The sequence below is a fragment of the Papio anubis genome, chromosome 19 (assembly GCF_008728515.1).
Source record: "Papio anubis isolate 15944 chromosome 19, Panubis1.0, whole genome shotgun sequence".
In the NCBI taxonomy this organism is placed as follows: domain Eukaryota; kingdom Metazoa; phylum Chordata; class Mammalia; order Primates; family Cercopithecidae; genus Papio; species Papio anubis.
In genome coordinates this window covers 41,073,680-41,088,514 of record NC_044994.1, presented here as the reverse complement: position 1 = coordinate 41,088,514, position 14,835 = coordinate 41,073,680, and the positions used below count along the sequence as shown (strand labels likewise).

The 14,835-nt window shown below is 51.9% G+C and overlaps 1 protein-coding gene across 3 annotated transcripts in view; it reads left to right on the top strand.

The window, feature by feature from the left end:
• Positions 1-14,558, top strand: part of SMAD7 (SMAD family member 7) — a 30,789-nt gene extending 16,231 nt beyond the window's left edge. For all 3 annotated transcript variants that reach the window (XM_009192700.2, XM_003914365.3, XM_009192701.4), the window contains exon 4: positions 12,496-14,558. In XM_009192700.2, the coding sequence (XP_009190964.1) occupies positions 12,496-13,034 (539 nt within the window). In that variant the 3' untranslated portion in view covers positions 13,035-14,558. The remainder of the gene's footprint in view (positions 1-12,495) is intronic.
• The last annotated feature ends 277 nt before the right edge of the window (positions 14,559-14,835 follow it).

The window sequence follows — 14,835 nt, the reverse complement described above, 5'->3', positions numbered from 1 at the left end:
TTTGGATGAGGGGTAGGTAAGAATTTACTCACGCCTTTAGCCTTTTTACTCACCCCGGTACTGCCTTTTCCTAGCAGACGTGCCTGGCATTTAGCCGCTGGGAACTCAGGGCTGCCTTTGTATTTTCAAGCCACCGAGTCCCCCTCATCCTGCAGGAGTTCTGTAACTTTCCTGAGACTGTTTCTAGGGTGCTACTGAGGAGTGGAGGGGAAATGGGTCTCGGAGCTCCCCTGGTACAGCCGTGTCCAGTAACTGTGCTGTGCTTTGGAGGAAGGGGTGATACGGTTCTCCTAGAAGCATCTCCCAGAGAGGGGGCTTGCCACAGCCCTACAGTGGTGTAGATGAGGTCCAGTTCCATTTATTTGTCTCTGGGTTTCTAAATCCCCTCTTGGTTGATGTCATTGTTCTAATGATACAGGGCATGGGACATTGCCCCGGCCCCGTGCTGCCAAGGAACCATCTTTAGGATAGAGACCAGAAAGAAAGAGACCTGTGTGTGTGGCTGGCCCATTCTCCGCTCACGCTCACCCCCACCCTCCCAGCTTTTTCCTTAGCGTGCTTTGTTTTGTTTTCATAACACAACAAGGGCCCTGGGGTGTGTAAAAGCATTGTTGAACACTTGGTGGGGTAACTTGTCCAAACAGAGCGGGACGCCAAAGCAGAATGCTGTGGGCAGGTGGTGTGCCGGCAGAGGTTGGCGGGCCGGCGCCTGCCTTGGAAACACCTTTCAGCAGCATCTGCTACAGCCGCTGCTCTCGGCCTGGCGCAGAACAGGGCTTCTCTCTTGCGTCCTCCGCAGGGAGTCCGGGAGAGGGACTTGGTCCTTCTGACTGACTTCCTGCTTAGAAGGTGTGCTCCCCTCTCGGGTGGGTTCACATGTGCCTCCCTCTCTTGGGTGTGAAGCTAGGTGGGCCCGCTGCTTTGGAAGAAGCCAGTGTGTCCCTGTGATTCGTTTATGGAGCAAATATGTATTGACACCTATGATATGCCAGGCTATGTGCTGTGCAGAGGGCCAGTTCCTGGGCCGCGATAGAGTTAAGAATTGGCAGATGGAGTGGCTTGTCCGAAGATGATGTTGAATCCATGGGGATGGAGCCGGGGAGAGGGGGGATTGAATATGAGTTGCCTCCATCTGGAGGCAGGCCGGGGCAGCTTCTGTAGGACAGAAGAGCCTGGTTCCTCCATGAAGCCAGGCCATAGGTGAGGGAGGTGCAGGGGTGGGCCCCCTGGAGTAGGCAGAGCTCTTGAGTCATCTACTTCTGCTTCTGCTGTGGTTGTGTGGTCTGTTGAGAATTGAGATAAAGCTTGTGGATAAACAGAAACAGAGGTAGGTCTCCCGGGTTTTGGTTCCAGCCCGCCTCCCCACCCCTCTTCTTGCTGATTGTAAGATGACAGCAGGAAGAACAGGAGCTGTGGTTATAATCCACCCTCCAGACCCTGGTAGTACCTGGGGCACAGCACAGAGTGGAAGTGACCAGCCTAGCGCCAGGCTCCTCAGTGGACCACAGCCAAGGGGTGGGGAAACATCTGGAAAGACAGTATCTGATGTCTTGACAGCCAGAGGGGAAGTGGGATGTTTTCGAAGCCCAGGAGTGACTTTCCCTTTGTAACTCCAGAGGACTTGATTCTCATGAAGACCATCTAGGGGATGAAACTGTTGCTTTTTAATTTTAAATCTGAGAGTTAAGCCCGTTTCTGAGGTGTCAGCCCTGCGTGTGAGGCCCTGGCCTGTCTGGGGTTGGGTTTGGATGAAATAATCTAAGATGCAGTTACCAGGGTGTTTCATTTTCACGTTCATCCTTCCCTGTCTGTTCCCCCGGGGCCAAGCGATGGCTTCCGAGCTGTGTGGAGTTCACTAATTGAATTACTCTTGCTCCTCCGTGGAGCCCCAGGAAGAAAAGGCGGGGAGCGCTGCTTTTGCTGGGAGGTTTGATCAGAGCAGAAAGGGAAGATGTGGTCTCAACTCCAGTTTCATCTTGCAAAGTTGGGAGTTTCTTTCAGCCAGAAGACAACTCAGATAACCAGGCCAGCAACTGTGTGCTCATTTCAGTATAGCTTTCTTACGTTTTGATCTGCGACTGTCACTCAACGGAACAAAAACAATAAGACGCCAAGATATGACTGTGCCGTTAGCAGATTGGCTGTCTGCATTTTCTGGGGTGGCTCACTCGGAGGTTAAATGATTGTCCCTGTCCCCTGTCCCACCTTCCAGTCACCTCATGACGCTGTTAAGTGTCTCCTTCCCCGGCAGGCTAAGTGAGGGTCATCAAGAGCTGGGCCTGGGGACCTGGTCAGCCCCACTGCAGCCTCTGAGCCAGCCCTGCCCCACCCCCTCATGAATCAATAACCAAGAAGGAAAATTAAAAGCTTAGTTCTCAGTGTGATCTGAGTGCACCATACTGTTCTTACAAATAGATGGGCCCCATCTCCTGCTCAGTGGGGACACAATCAAAACCCCGTTGGGGGGCTGTTTCCTGGGGAGGAGCCCAGGATCGTGGAGCCTGCAAAGGTTCAAAAGCCTCCTCTTCTCCCCAGGCTGTCCAGGATGCTGTAGTCCCAGGAGGGGGCTGGGAGAGAATTACAATGGCGGGGCCAGCATCCTCCACCTTTTTTGTCACTAGACACTGGCCTGCCCTCCTGGGTTGAGACCGAGTGTCTCAGACCCTGGCTGGCCACATGGCCTTGCAGGAGCCATTTCTGTGTTCTGGGCCTCAGTTTTCTCATCTGCAGAATAAGGGCTTGGGCTTGGCTGCCGAGTCCCTTCAGTGATCTGTGATCTTTGTCTCTTGGGTTTCAGGGGTGTGGGAATGACCTGCCATTGATGAGATATCCCTATGGAAGCCAAAGACTTCTTCCATTCTAAAATAAAAACATTGTAGTTCTTCCTGTCTCTTGACTTGCAAACTCTTCCAAGTATGGGTGAAAACTGAGGACTGTCCAGAAAAATGCACGATATACTACAATTTGTATACATTTGCAGGGGGCCGCTATCTTTGCTGAAGCCCAGTCCCACCCGTGGAATCCCCAATTCAGGAACTCCATGCTTACGAGGACTGGTTATGGGGGTGCAAAGGAGAGCATTAAGAGAGCTGAGGCCTTTTTTCTTTTCTTTTATTGTGGTAAAATATACATAAAACTTACCATATTAACAATTTTTAAGTGTATAGTTCTGTGGCATTAAGTACATTCATATTGTGCTGTTATCCCCACCGTCCACCTCCAGAACTTTCATCTTCCCTAGCTGAAACTGTTCCCATGGAACACTAACTTCCCTTCTCCCCTCCCCCCAGCACTTGGCACCCACCATTCTCCTTTCTGTCTATGAATTTGCCTCCTCCTCTAGGTACTTCATAGAATAGTGGAATCAGACAGTGTTTGTGCTTTTGTGATTGGCTTATTTAACATAATGGCCTCAGGGTTCCTCCATGCTGTAGGGTATGTCAGAATTTCCTTCTAATTTTTAAGGCTGAATAATATTTTATTGTATGAATATCCCACGTTTGGTTGATTTAGTGCTTGATGGACACTTGGCTTGCTTCTACCTTTTGGCTATTGTGAATAATGCTGCTGTGAACATGGATGCTCAAATACCATAGGAGTCCCCGCTTTCAGTTCTTCTGGGTATATACCCAGAGGTGGAATTGCTAAATTACACTGTCATTCTGTGTTTAATTTTTTAAGGCATCGCCAACGGCAGAGCCTCCTTGACTTGTGTGTCGGCACACACTGATCACATGGGGTGGGGGAGCCCTACCGACTGCGGGTGGGCTTGAGGGTGAATCCTGGGGCAGAGGGAGTGAGAAAGGCGGGAGGGGGCAGTCTGTCCCTGCACAGTGGGGGAGGGGCAGTGCTGGGCTGCTGCAGTCGCCAGCCAGATTTGGAGCTCACATTTATGGGAGCCCATGTTTATGGGAGACCTGGAGGCTCTGAAAGGTGGGGCACCCAGCACAGAGCGTCTGGCTGTGTGTGTTGGACTCCAGGGCCTTGTGACAGCAGCTTCTGGGTGGGGGACCCTTTCATTCTTCTTTTATTCCCTTGACCTCCTAACTGGAGGTTAGGAGTGGGAGGGCCCGCCAGAGGGAGTGGGGGCTCGGGTCTAGGAGGTCCTGGGTGCTTCAGGGGTGAAAGGGCTGGGATGGCTGAACAGTGAGTGTGTCCAAGCGGGAGAGATTAGATTACGGAGGCAGACAGAAGTAATGATTAACTTTTCCAGTCTGCACGCTGTCTCCAGGCTGTCGTACTGTTGTTTTTCCCTCTAAGTACAGTGCGGCCCTGGCCTGGCCAGGCCCTGGTATTGGGTTGTAAAGTGAGAGATGGAATGAGGGCTGGGAGTGCACAGGGAGGGAGCTTGCCGGAGAGGAGGGATCTTTTCCATCGGATCCTGCATTGGAATTTATTGGCTGGAATGCAGTAAATGTTCAAAATGCCATCCCATCCAACAGTTTTCATAATTGTTATGGAACAAGGGGAGCCGGGGGAGGGGAGGAATGAAAAGGACTTTTGTTTCTCACTGTATTTTTCCACGTCTTCAGACAGCTTTCCTACCCTCTAGAAACTGGAGTGGAGTTGGACCTATGGGGGATGGGGTGGGAGAGGGCAGGGTCTGCCTTTGGGTCCTGTGATACCTTCCAAGGACTTAGGGGTCCTGGTGCCCTGGGACTTTATTAAAACGAGGCCCACGGCAAAAGTAGCTTGGTTTCTTGCAGGCACAGAGCCCCCACACCTGCAAAACCAGGGAAAAACTGTCCTGTCCTTCTAGGGGTTTTGTCCTTTTAGAAAATTGGCTTATGATGCAGTGGTTTGTATTAAAATTTTCATGATGCTTTAACGTGTGTGTGTGTGTGTGTGTGTGAGAGTGAGAGAGAGAGAGAGAGAGAGAGAGAGAGAGAGAGAGAGAAAGAGAGAATCAGTATTCAGTGTCAACTGCCCAGATGGGAATCCAGATAGGGAATTTGGGGAATCTCCTGACACTCTCAGGGTGGCAGGTGGGTAGGTGGGTGAGGTAAGAGACTTGACTTGGATGTCTCTCTTGGACATGACAGACTTTCTGTTCCATGCTTGTCCCAGCCCTTGTGCCTTCCTGGGGGTGTCAGGGTCATGCCCAGAGGGAAGGCAGCTGATCAGACAATGCCATGCAGGGCTGAGGGCTTCTGTGCCTGCTACTATGTGAACCCCCTTTCTGAAGAGAGCTGCTCTGAGTTACTTGGGGAGTAACAGTGGGAACCTGGTTGGTGCACCATGGAGGGGGGAAGTATCTGGAAATTCGAACTTGAGAAATGATTCGGCTGCATGCACACTAAACAGCAGCCAGAGAGGCCCTTTACTGTCAATATTATGAATGGAGTTGGCTGGGTCGGGAGTCCCCACCCTTCCTCTGAGGCCTCTCTCAGAGGAGCCTGGGCAGAGCGGGCCTCCTCAGACAGCCGTGGCTGCAGGCAGCTGGGTACACGCTATAATTTGCATGGCTGAATGCTGGGGCACAGGAAGCCGCGTCAGCCTGGCTGGCGAGACAGACAAGAGCTTTTGATTTGTGTGGCTTTCCTCCCCTGCCCTGTGCCACCCTCAATTACATTCTCCATGGCAAGATAAACGCTCTTCGGAGCATTTATCCCCAGGTGGGGGGCTTCAGACTCAGATGTTTGGGGGTTTTGGGAGGTGGCGTGGGACCAGTTTGGGGAGCCAGGGAGTACATTTTAGTTCCAGGAATTGATTATTTAACGTAATTTGTAAGGACACAGTCACTAATTAGTGTTCTAGACCAGCAAGATCTGCCAAATATGTAGGCTTGGGAGAGGTGGCATTGAGGGCGGTGATGGGAGGAGAAACTTCAGGGAACCAAGCCTGGGCAGACAGTGGAAGGATGACAGTGATAAAAGAGATCCTCTCCTGGGGGCCCACCGTCTCTTGAGGGTGATGAATAGTAAGACAGAGTAAAAACTCATTTCTGACTATTTGAAATTAAAAAACAAAAAGTTGGTTTAGAGGTGGACACAGCAAAGCCTGATTCAAAACCTCCTTTCCCTTTTGATTTGATTTTGTTTTATTGTTGCAAATTAAATGCAAAAATGTACCCTGCTCCTCAAAGTGGTTTTCTTACTCTCTGGAAGGTTGTAAAAATAAATGGAACCAGTGTTTAATACTGAGAATCAGAGTGCAGCCAGAGACCATGAAGGCCAGAAGGGGGCCCATGGGGCCATCTTCCCTTGTCTCTTTTTTACATTATTTATGGACAGGTCAAACTGAGACCCTGAGAGGGCAAGCCACTTGGCCAAGGTCACAGAGCAGCTTGCTGGCAAAAAAGCCATTTCACCCCCCACTTCTTGCTGCAGGGGAGTTGCACCCCATGCTCAGCTCGAAAAGCTGGTGCAGCATTTCCAAAGTGTGTTCTGAAGGACACTTTGGAGAGGAACAGTGGGGCTTGGTGGCTTTAGAGGCCTGTGTCCACAGCTCACACCAGGCAATATTCTGGGCTTGAAGTATAGCTCCGCACAAGCCAGTGACTTGTGCTTCACCCCCACTACTCCCTTTTTGAAGAGACTGGTGATAGTATGCAGCCTCAGAGGGTTGCTGTCATGAGCCACTTAGAGAACACAGCTTATGCAAAGTAAATGCTTATTAAGTATAGGCATTGGCCCAGAACTGTCCTCCCATGGGGTGTGGGGCTGTGGAGACAATTGGGAAGACTGGTGGGCATTTTCTGAGCAGCTGGAGAACCCAGGAGCCTCAGAGATGAGACCAACGTGTGTGCAGCACTCTCCTCAACTGGCCTCAATCACTTTTGCATCAAATTGGTACAGCAACCTTATGAGGCTGGCCTTGGGGGAGCCCTGTTTTAGGGATGAGCTGAAGTTACCCCAAGGCTGCATGCGAGGTTGGTGTGTCTGAGTCTGTAGCTGGTCAGCTCACCTCTGGGGTTGGCACAGGGGCAGGGATTCTGCCATGGCTAGAAATCCCTGAGGGGTGGAAACGAAGCCTACTGGGCCCGGGAACCAGAGAGCTGCCTGGCCTTTGAAGGAGACCCTGTGGCACCCCCTGCCCACCCCCAAGTCCAGCCATCTCACTTCACTAGAGATGTTGCAAAACATGAAAAAAAAAAAAAACCATTGTTCTCAGGTCAACCTTCCACCAGCCAGGATTCATCCTCTCATCTGTTTGGGGAAGGAGCGTGGGGTGGTGGAGATGGGTTGGGCGCCAGCATTTTCTGAGTAACTCAGAGTTTACCTGAAACATTTTGGTTTGTTTCCTCCATGAGGAACTCGCTCTAAACCCCAGCATTGTCTGTGTTTCCTGAGGAGTCTGAGGGAGCTCTGGGGTCCTATTTCCTCTTCTGGATGAGGCTGTGAGCATGGTGGATTAGAGACGGCCCCGGGTCTTAAAGTGAGCCCAGATGTCTCAGCAAGTTTTACAGGTCTCTATTTGGTGGGGTTGCTGCGGGGGGGATTTGCCTAGAAAACAAGAGACCAGCAAGGGTCCTTGTGAATTATGATGATTTGGGGTGAGAATAGATGGGATAGATTGGCACTGGAGTCCCTTTTTATCTCAGGCTTGTGCCTGAAGAGGGCTTGTTGATATCAGAACAGCCAATTTCCTGACAGGGTTGGGAGCAGGGAATGGGTGCTGTTAACCTTTGAGATGTCTGATATGGAGGGAGAGACAGGATGAGGCAACCGTTGGCGGCGCCTGGGTCCTGAGGACAGAAGGACCCTGGACCTGGCGTTGGCGAGGCGTGGTGATGTTTGCGCTCCCAGGTTGCCAGGTGCAAGTTATGTCCACATTTCTGCCCTTCGTTTGCCCCTGATTGGCACAGGGAGGCCTGCAGGAGGCGGCCACGCCTGCCCAGACGCTCTTCCTCCCCAACTTCTCCGTCCTCAGCCTTCTGCTCTGTTGGACCATAGAGGAGGGAGCTCATAAGCCCGTGGCCCTGTAAGGACTTTGGCAGAGGAATATTACTTCATTATCCAAGTGCCTCACAGAGATGAGAGCTGGTGGAGACCCCTCCTCACCCACCTTTGACCCCAGCTCCCAGTACTCTGGCAATTGGACACATTTAACCATGGAGTGTCAGCTGATGGAGTTCATGTCTCTACTGGCTTTTTTCCCCAAGCTTGTCCTTGTTCCTAAATGGAATCTTGGGAACCCCCTCCCCACAAGCACCTCCTTTGTGTGTCTGGGCCCAGTCAGGCCCAGTATAGCCTCTCTTCCATGCCTGCCCGTGTTCTCAGAACCCCATGGCTGTTCTTGGAGCTGCTCTGCCTCTCTGCCCTCTGCCTTCAGGTGGAGACCAGAAATGGTATTGCTGAGGCACTGAACAAGGCCTTTCCTCCTTCCCCCCATTTTTCTTCTCCTGACGCCTTCAAATTAAAAATTTAAGAAGGGGGCCGGGTGCGGTGGCTCACACCTGTAATCCCAGCACTTTGGGAGGCCAAGGTGGGTGGATCACGAGGTCAGGAGATCGAGACCATCCTAGCTAACATGGTGAAACCTCATCTCTACTAAAAATACAAAAAATTAGCTGGGCGTGGTGGCGGGCGCCTGTAGTCCCAGCTACTCAGGAGGCTGAGGCAAGAGAATGACGTGAACCTGGGAGGTGGAGCTGGCAGTGAGCCGAGATTGCACCACGGCACTCCAGCCTGGGCGACAGAGCAAGGGTCCGTCTCAAAAAAAAAATTAAGAAGGGGAAAGTTCCTTACTTAACCTAAAATGTGGCCTTGAGGCCCGGTCACCCTGTGCCATTGAGACCTGGGGTGTGAGGTTCATTCATGAGCCTCTGGTCTCCTGGAAGGGTCTGGTCTGTTCATTCATGAGCCGGGTAATTAAATAACTCTTTGTGAGAGTCAGGGAGCTCCTTGCTAAGTGGTCTTCCCCAACTGGAGCGCAAACAGAGGCTGAAGTCCTCTCCCTTCTCAACGCCCACCTCCCCCTTTAAAGGGAGGATTTTATGCTTTAAGGGAAATGGGGAAGGTGGAGGTGGGGGAACACCTTAAAGGAATTTTAGGCAGATTCAGCATTTTTCTGGTGTTGCTCCAAAAATTCCCTACACTGTAATAAAAAGAAAAAATTGTGAGCAGGCATCTGATTAGTGAGCTTTTTACAGCACAGCTTTTCTTTTGGATGCTTTAAAATGAACACATACTCTTTTAAAACAAGCCCCTGTACAGTTTTCTGGGGAGGGGGAGAAGTTTATGGAAAATACCGGAAAAGGTTATAAAGCTGAGGGAAGTTAACAAAGGACTGTGAGTTTTGCCTTTGGAGGTTAAATATCAGCGAGAGAGGCCAAGGCTCTTCCTTAGTCCTTGTACTGATTGAACTTCCCAGCCCCTCGACACGTGGCCCGGGAAGTCCCTGGGAGCAAAGCGTCCACACAGACCTTTGTGGGTCGACTGTGCGGGCTGTGGGCCCGATTCAGGGAAGTGTGTTTCTGTGAAGATGAAGCTGAGCATTTCCCAGAAATGAGCCCAAATGGCGGGGAATTCAGGGCAAAGAGGGGAATCTCTGTACTGGCAATGGGAGGTGTCGTGCGGGGTCCCCAGAAGGTGTGATGTTCACACAAGGGTGTGTGTTGGAAGGGCCTTTGCTGTTGTCGAATGGTTTTGCTGGAAAGCCTGTTTTTGTGTGTGTGCTTAGAAATAGGCCGGGCAGGAGGAGACTGGAGCTGTCCTAACGGGAGGGCAGAGGCTGCTGGTGGGGGAGCCGGAGGGGACAAGCGAGGGAGGAGCAGGCAGGAGTCTCCCTGCGGTGGGTTAGGGCACCGAATGGACTTCAGGGGCCTTGTTCAAACACAGCGGCATTCACGACCTCCACGCACTGCTGACAGCCACGCACTGCAGTTTTTCTGGGCTGGGCCATTAACCTCAGCAGAAAAGGGCTTTTTCCAGGGGGTGTCTGGCAGCAAATTGCTGGCGGGCTGCACAGATGAACCAGAAACCCCCCTGATACTTCCCCCTCCGGCTACAGGTCTCAGGCTCCAGTCCCTGCCCAGCTTCCTCTGCCCCCAGACGCCCCCGCCCTTGGCAGACAAGGCTCCCACCCCTTGTCTAGGTGGCTAACAGGCCTGGCATGGGGGCACCTCGATCTCAGGTCCATACTCCACTCACTCCCTTCCTCCTCCCCCTCCTCCTCCTGTTGGCTGGTGCCCGGTTTCATGGGTCCCGGCGGCATGAAACAAAGCATTGTGAGGCTCTGCTGAGGTCTCCCATCCTCGCTCCCTCCCACCTCCTTCCCAGCGACTCCCTGAGTCTTCCTTTCCAGGCCAGGTTTGTTGTCCTGAATTGGGAAAATAAGCTAAAGCTTCTTGTGTTTCAAAACACCCTCCTCCCCACCAAAAGGGTGGATGTCCTGTGCCTCCCAGAAGAGGGCTTTCTGCCCCGCTTCACACGTGATGCCAATGTGTCCTTCCCTCCATGGGCGTTCGGGTCTTTGGTGTAGCCTTCAGAGCTGAGCTCCCTCAGCAAGAAAGTTCAAAGATTGCCAGTGCTCACAAGTTTATTAGCAGTTGATGGATACTTTGCAGAAACAAGTAAATGTCTGATGAGTCACCTTCTCCCTGTCCCTGTCTTGTTTTCCATATGTTCCAGTACGTATGTGCACACGGAAACATATATAACACACACTCGTACACACTGACATGATGGACACAGTCCTGCACACCCACTGGACTTCCTAGATAAGTGGGGGGCGGTGACCGGCCAGTTTTCTGGTGTTGATTTTCAGTGGGGTGGGGGTTGAGGGAAAGGAATGAGACCTCAGTGTCCCCTTTTTGTGGAACTGTTAGGGCAGGCATTTGGGAAGGCCAGCTGGGGTTGTCTGTAGGGAACCGCCGCTCAGGGTGTGTGTGTGTGGCTGCCTCAGCAGGCCGCAGTGTGCACATTTGTACGGCCTTACTGATGGGCACCTCCATCCAACGCTGGCTGCTACTTAAAAAAAAAACAAACAACTGAGTGGAGCCAATGGGTTCCCAGGTCCTAACACGCCTGAAAAGTTGGAGCGAGTTGGTGTCCTGGGCTGCCCCAGTTACACAGCCTGCTGGGGCAGCAGGATGCGGCCCCATCCTCCGCCGTCGACCCCCCGCAGGGTGCAACGCATCATCGTTCACTCTGAACCCAGTTACTCCAGAATACAAAGGCCACACCAAAACACATCTCACACTCAACCCCTGCTTTGTGCCCCCCAGGCTCCCGAGAGGGAGGAGCTGGGGCTGCAGGGAGCGAGGGCAAGGGCTTGACCGACATGGGGCCCTTCCCCTCTGCTTTCCCTCTCTGCTTTCCCCCCCTCTGCTGTCCCCATTTTTGTTAACAAATACAAGACTTCCGGTCTCCACCCTGCTGCCACAAACCACAGCGTTCCTGCAGTCTGGCTGGGCTGGGGAGATTTATGGTCCCAAGTCTGAGGCCTGCCCGCTGGCTCCTGCTTAAGGAGGAGTCAGAATGCCCGCCACCGGGGCTCCCTTTCCGTGCGTGTGACCCCCCTTTTAAAGTCCTCCAAGCGCCTGTTGAGGAAAATTACCTTACCAGAATCACCCCGGCCCCCAGGCTGCCTGTGGGAAGAGCCCTGTGTAGGGAAGCGGGGCGGGGCCTGCAGGGGAGGGATGAGGGCGGAGCAGGGCGCCCTGCAGGCTCCGGATGCTTCTGTGGAAGGAGGGGAGAGAGGGGGCACCCATGGCGACGGGGGTGCCGGCAGAGAAGGGGAACACATCTATTTGAGACACATAATCTTCTGTCTGGGCTGGAGGAAGCTTTGTTAAGGTAGCCTGGGTTAATACCGGTCTGCACGTTGTGATTTGGCATTTTGACATGAATTCACCCTTTGTGTACAGGGCTGCTGCTGACACACTGAGACTTGTTTTTCTATCAGGAATATAGACGTTTTTGTCCCAAGCCACTCTCATTTTTATTTTTACCAGATAAAGAGGTCCCTCATGACCACGGTACTGATTTGAGAGCTGGGTGACAGGCACCCAGAGACCGTCACATAGGTGGCCCCAGAGTCTAGACACCTGGGTTCTAGCTCTGGCTGTGTCATCTCCTGGTACTCCAGCAGCAGGCTGTCTGGGTCCTGGTTTTCTCATCAGGATGACAAGGGGCTGGAGGAGCTGGCCTTCAAGGTTCCATCCAGTTGAAAGATCTGTAACTCCAGTATGTTGCTGAGGCTTTTTGCGGCCCTAAAACTGGACCACCCAAGTTACTAAGGGTGCCTTTGCGTCTGTGCTCTGCAGAGAAGAGGCTTTGTTGGCCAGGTGGACACAGGTGCTGGTGTACTGGACTCCTGACAGGCAGGGCCCTGGAGAGAAGCAGCCCCCAGCGCTTCCTATGCTTAAAGAAAGGCAGGGTCCTGGTCAAAGGGCTGTAAGAGCCTGGGCAAGTCCAGGACTATCCTCACCGCCTCCTTCTTTCTGTCTCGTCCTGAGAGATGAGCTGGTGACCGGGGTGGGGGGTGTCTTCATTCTAGTAGTCACCAATGCCTGTCCCCACCAACCCTCTCTGCCGTTGTGTTTTCTAGATTCCCAACTTCTTCTGGAGCCTGGGGATCGGTCACACTGGTGCGTGGTGGCATACTGGGAGGAGAAGACGAGAGTGGGGAGGCTCTACTGTGTCCAGGAGCCCTCTCTGGATATCTTCTATGATCTACCTCAGGGGAATGGCTTTTGCCTCGGACAGCTCAATTCGGACAACAAGAGTCAGCTGGTGCAGAAGGTGCGGAGCAAAATCGGCTGTGGCATCCAGCTGACGCGGGAGGTGGATGGCGTGTGGGTGTACAACCGTAGCAGTTACCCCATCTTCATCAAGTCCGCCACACTGGACAACCCGGACTCCAGGACGCTGTTGGTACACAAGGTGTTCCCCGGTTTCTCCATCAAGGCTTTCGACTACGAGAAGGCGTACAGCCTGCAGCGGCCCAATGACCACGAGTTTATGCAGCAGCCGTGGACGGGCTTTACCGTGCAGATCAGCTTTGTGAAGGGCTGGGGCCAGTGCTACACCCGCCAGTTCATCAGCAGCTGCCCGTGCTGGCTAGAGGTCATCTTCAACAGCCGGTAGCCGCGTGTGGAGGGGACAGAGCGTGAGCTGAGCAGGCCACACTTCAAACTACTTTGCTGCTAATATTTTCCTCCTGAGTGCTTGCTTTTCATGCAAACTCTTTGGTCGTTTTTTGTTTGTTTGTTTGTTGGTTGGCTGGTTGGTTTTCTTCTTCTCGTCCTCGTTTGTGTTCTGTTTTGTTTCGCTCTTTGAGAAATAGCTTATGAAAAGAATTGTTGGGGGTTTTTTGGAAGAGGGGGTGGGTATGATCGGCAGGACACCTTGATAGGAAGAGGGGAAGCAGAAATCCAAGCACCACCAAATGCAGCGTATGAAGGGGGGCGGTCATCATTTCACTTGTCAGGAGTGTGTGTGTGTGTGAGTGTGAGGCTACGAGTGTGTGCACGCGTGTGCAGGAGCAGCAAATGGGGAGACGATGTGCTTTGTTTTGTGTCTCTTACGAATGTCCCCAGCAGAGAGGTTTGCAGTCCCAAGCCGTGTCTCTCGTGCTCCTTGGACATGCTCAGTGGGGCAGAGGCAGTACCTGGGCGGCAGGGGTCCCAGCAGCTGCCAGGAGCACGGCTGTGTCCCCAGCCTAGGAAAGCCCCTGCCCCTCCTCTCCCTCATCAAGGACACGGGCCTGTCCACAGGCTTCTGAGCAGCAAGCCTGCTAGTGGCTGAACCAGAATCAATTGTTTTCATCCTTGTCTTATTCCCTTCCCGTCAGCCCCTGCCATTGTAGGTCTTTCTTTTTTGGCCATCTGCTCCTGGATCTCCCTGAAATGGGCTTCCTAAGGGCTGCCGGGGCAGCCCCCTCACAGTATTGCTCACCCAGTGCCCTCTCCCCTCAGCCTCTCCCCTGCCTGCCCTGGTGACATCAGGTTTTTCCCGGACTTAGAAAACCAGCTCAGCACTCCCTGCTCCCAGCCTGTGTGTTGAGCTCTGCTATTGGGCCAGCAAGCGGGGACGTCCCTGGGAGGGACATGCTTAGCAGTCCCCTTCCCTCCAAGAAGGATTTGGTCCGTCATAACCCAAGGTACCATCCTAGGCTGACACCTAACTCTTCTTTCATTTCTTCTACAACTCATACACTCGTATGATACTTTGACACTGTTCTTAGCTCAATGAGCATGTTTAGACTTTAACATAAGCTATTTTTCTAACTACAAAGGTTTAAATGAACAAGAGAAGCATTCTCATTGGAAATTTAGCATTGTAGTGCTTTGAGAGAGAAAGGACTCCTGAAAAAAAACCCTGAGATTTATTAAAGAAAAAAATGTATTTTATGTTATATATAAATATATTATTACTTGTAAATATAAAGACGTTTTATAAGCATCATTATTTATGTATTGTGCAATGTGTATAAACAAGAAAAATAAAGAAAAGATGCACTTTGCTTTAATATAAATGCAAATAACAAATGCCAAATTAAAAAAGATAAACACAAAATTGGTGTTTTTTTCTATGGGTGTTATCACCTAGCTGAATGTTTTTCTAAAGGAGTTTATGTTCCATTAAACGATTTTTAAAATGTACACTTGATTTCATGTTGTCCTCCAGCTCCTTTTTCTTCTGCTGCTTGGAGGGAGTGGGGAGGAGTATTCATCAAAATTCAGTTGAGTTGGCGTCTTCCCAGCCCAGTGCTTGGAGGAGGGGAGACATGGGCCACAAAACAGAGACATCTAGAACAGCCCTGGTCTTCAAGAGTGCTGGAAAGACCTGCAGCTACCCAGACATCCCTCCTTGTGTCTTGAATTTGTAATGGGAGACAACCTACAGGAGCCCTGTGGGTGATAATTCAAAGCTCGTAGAATTGAGG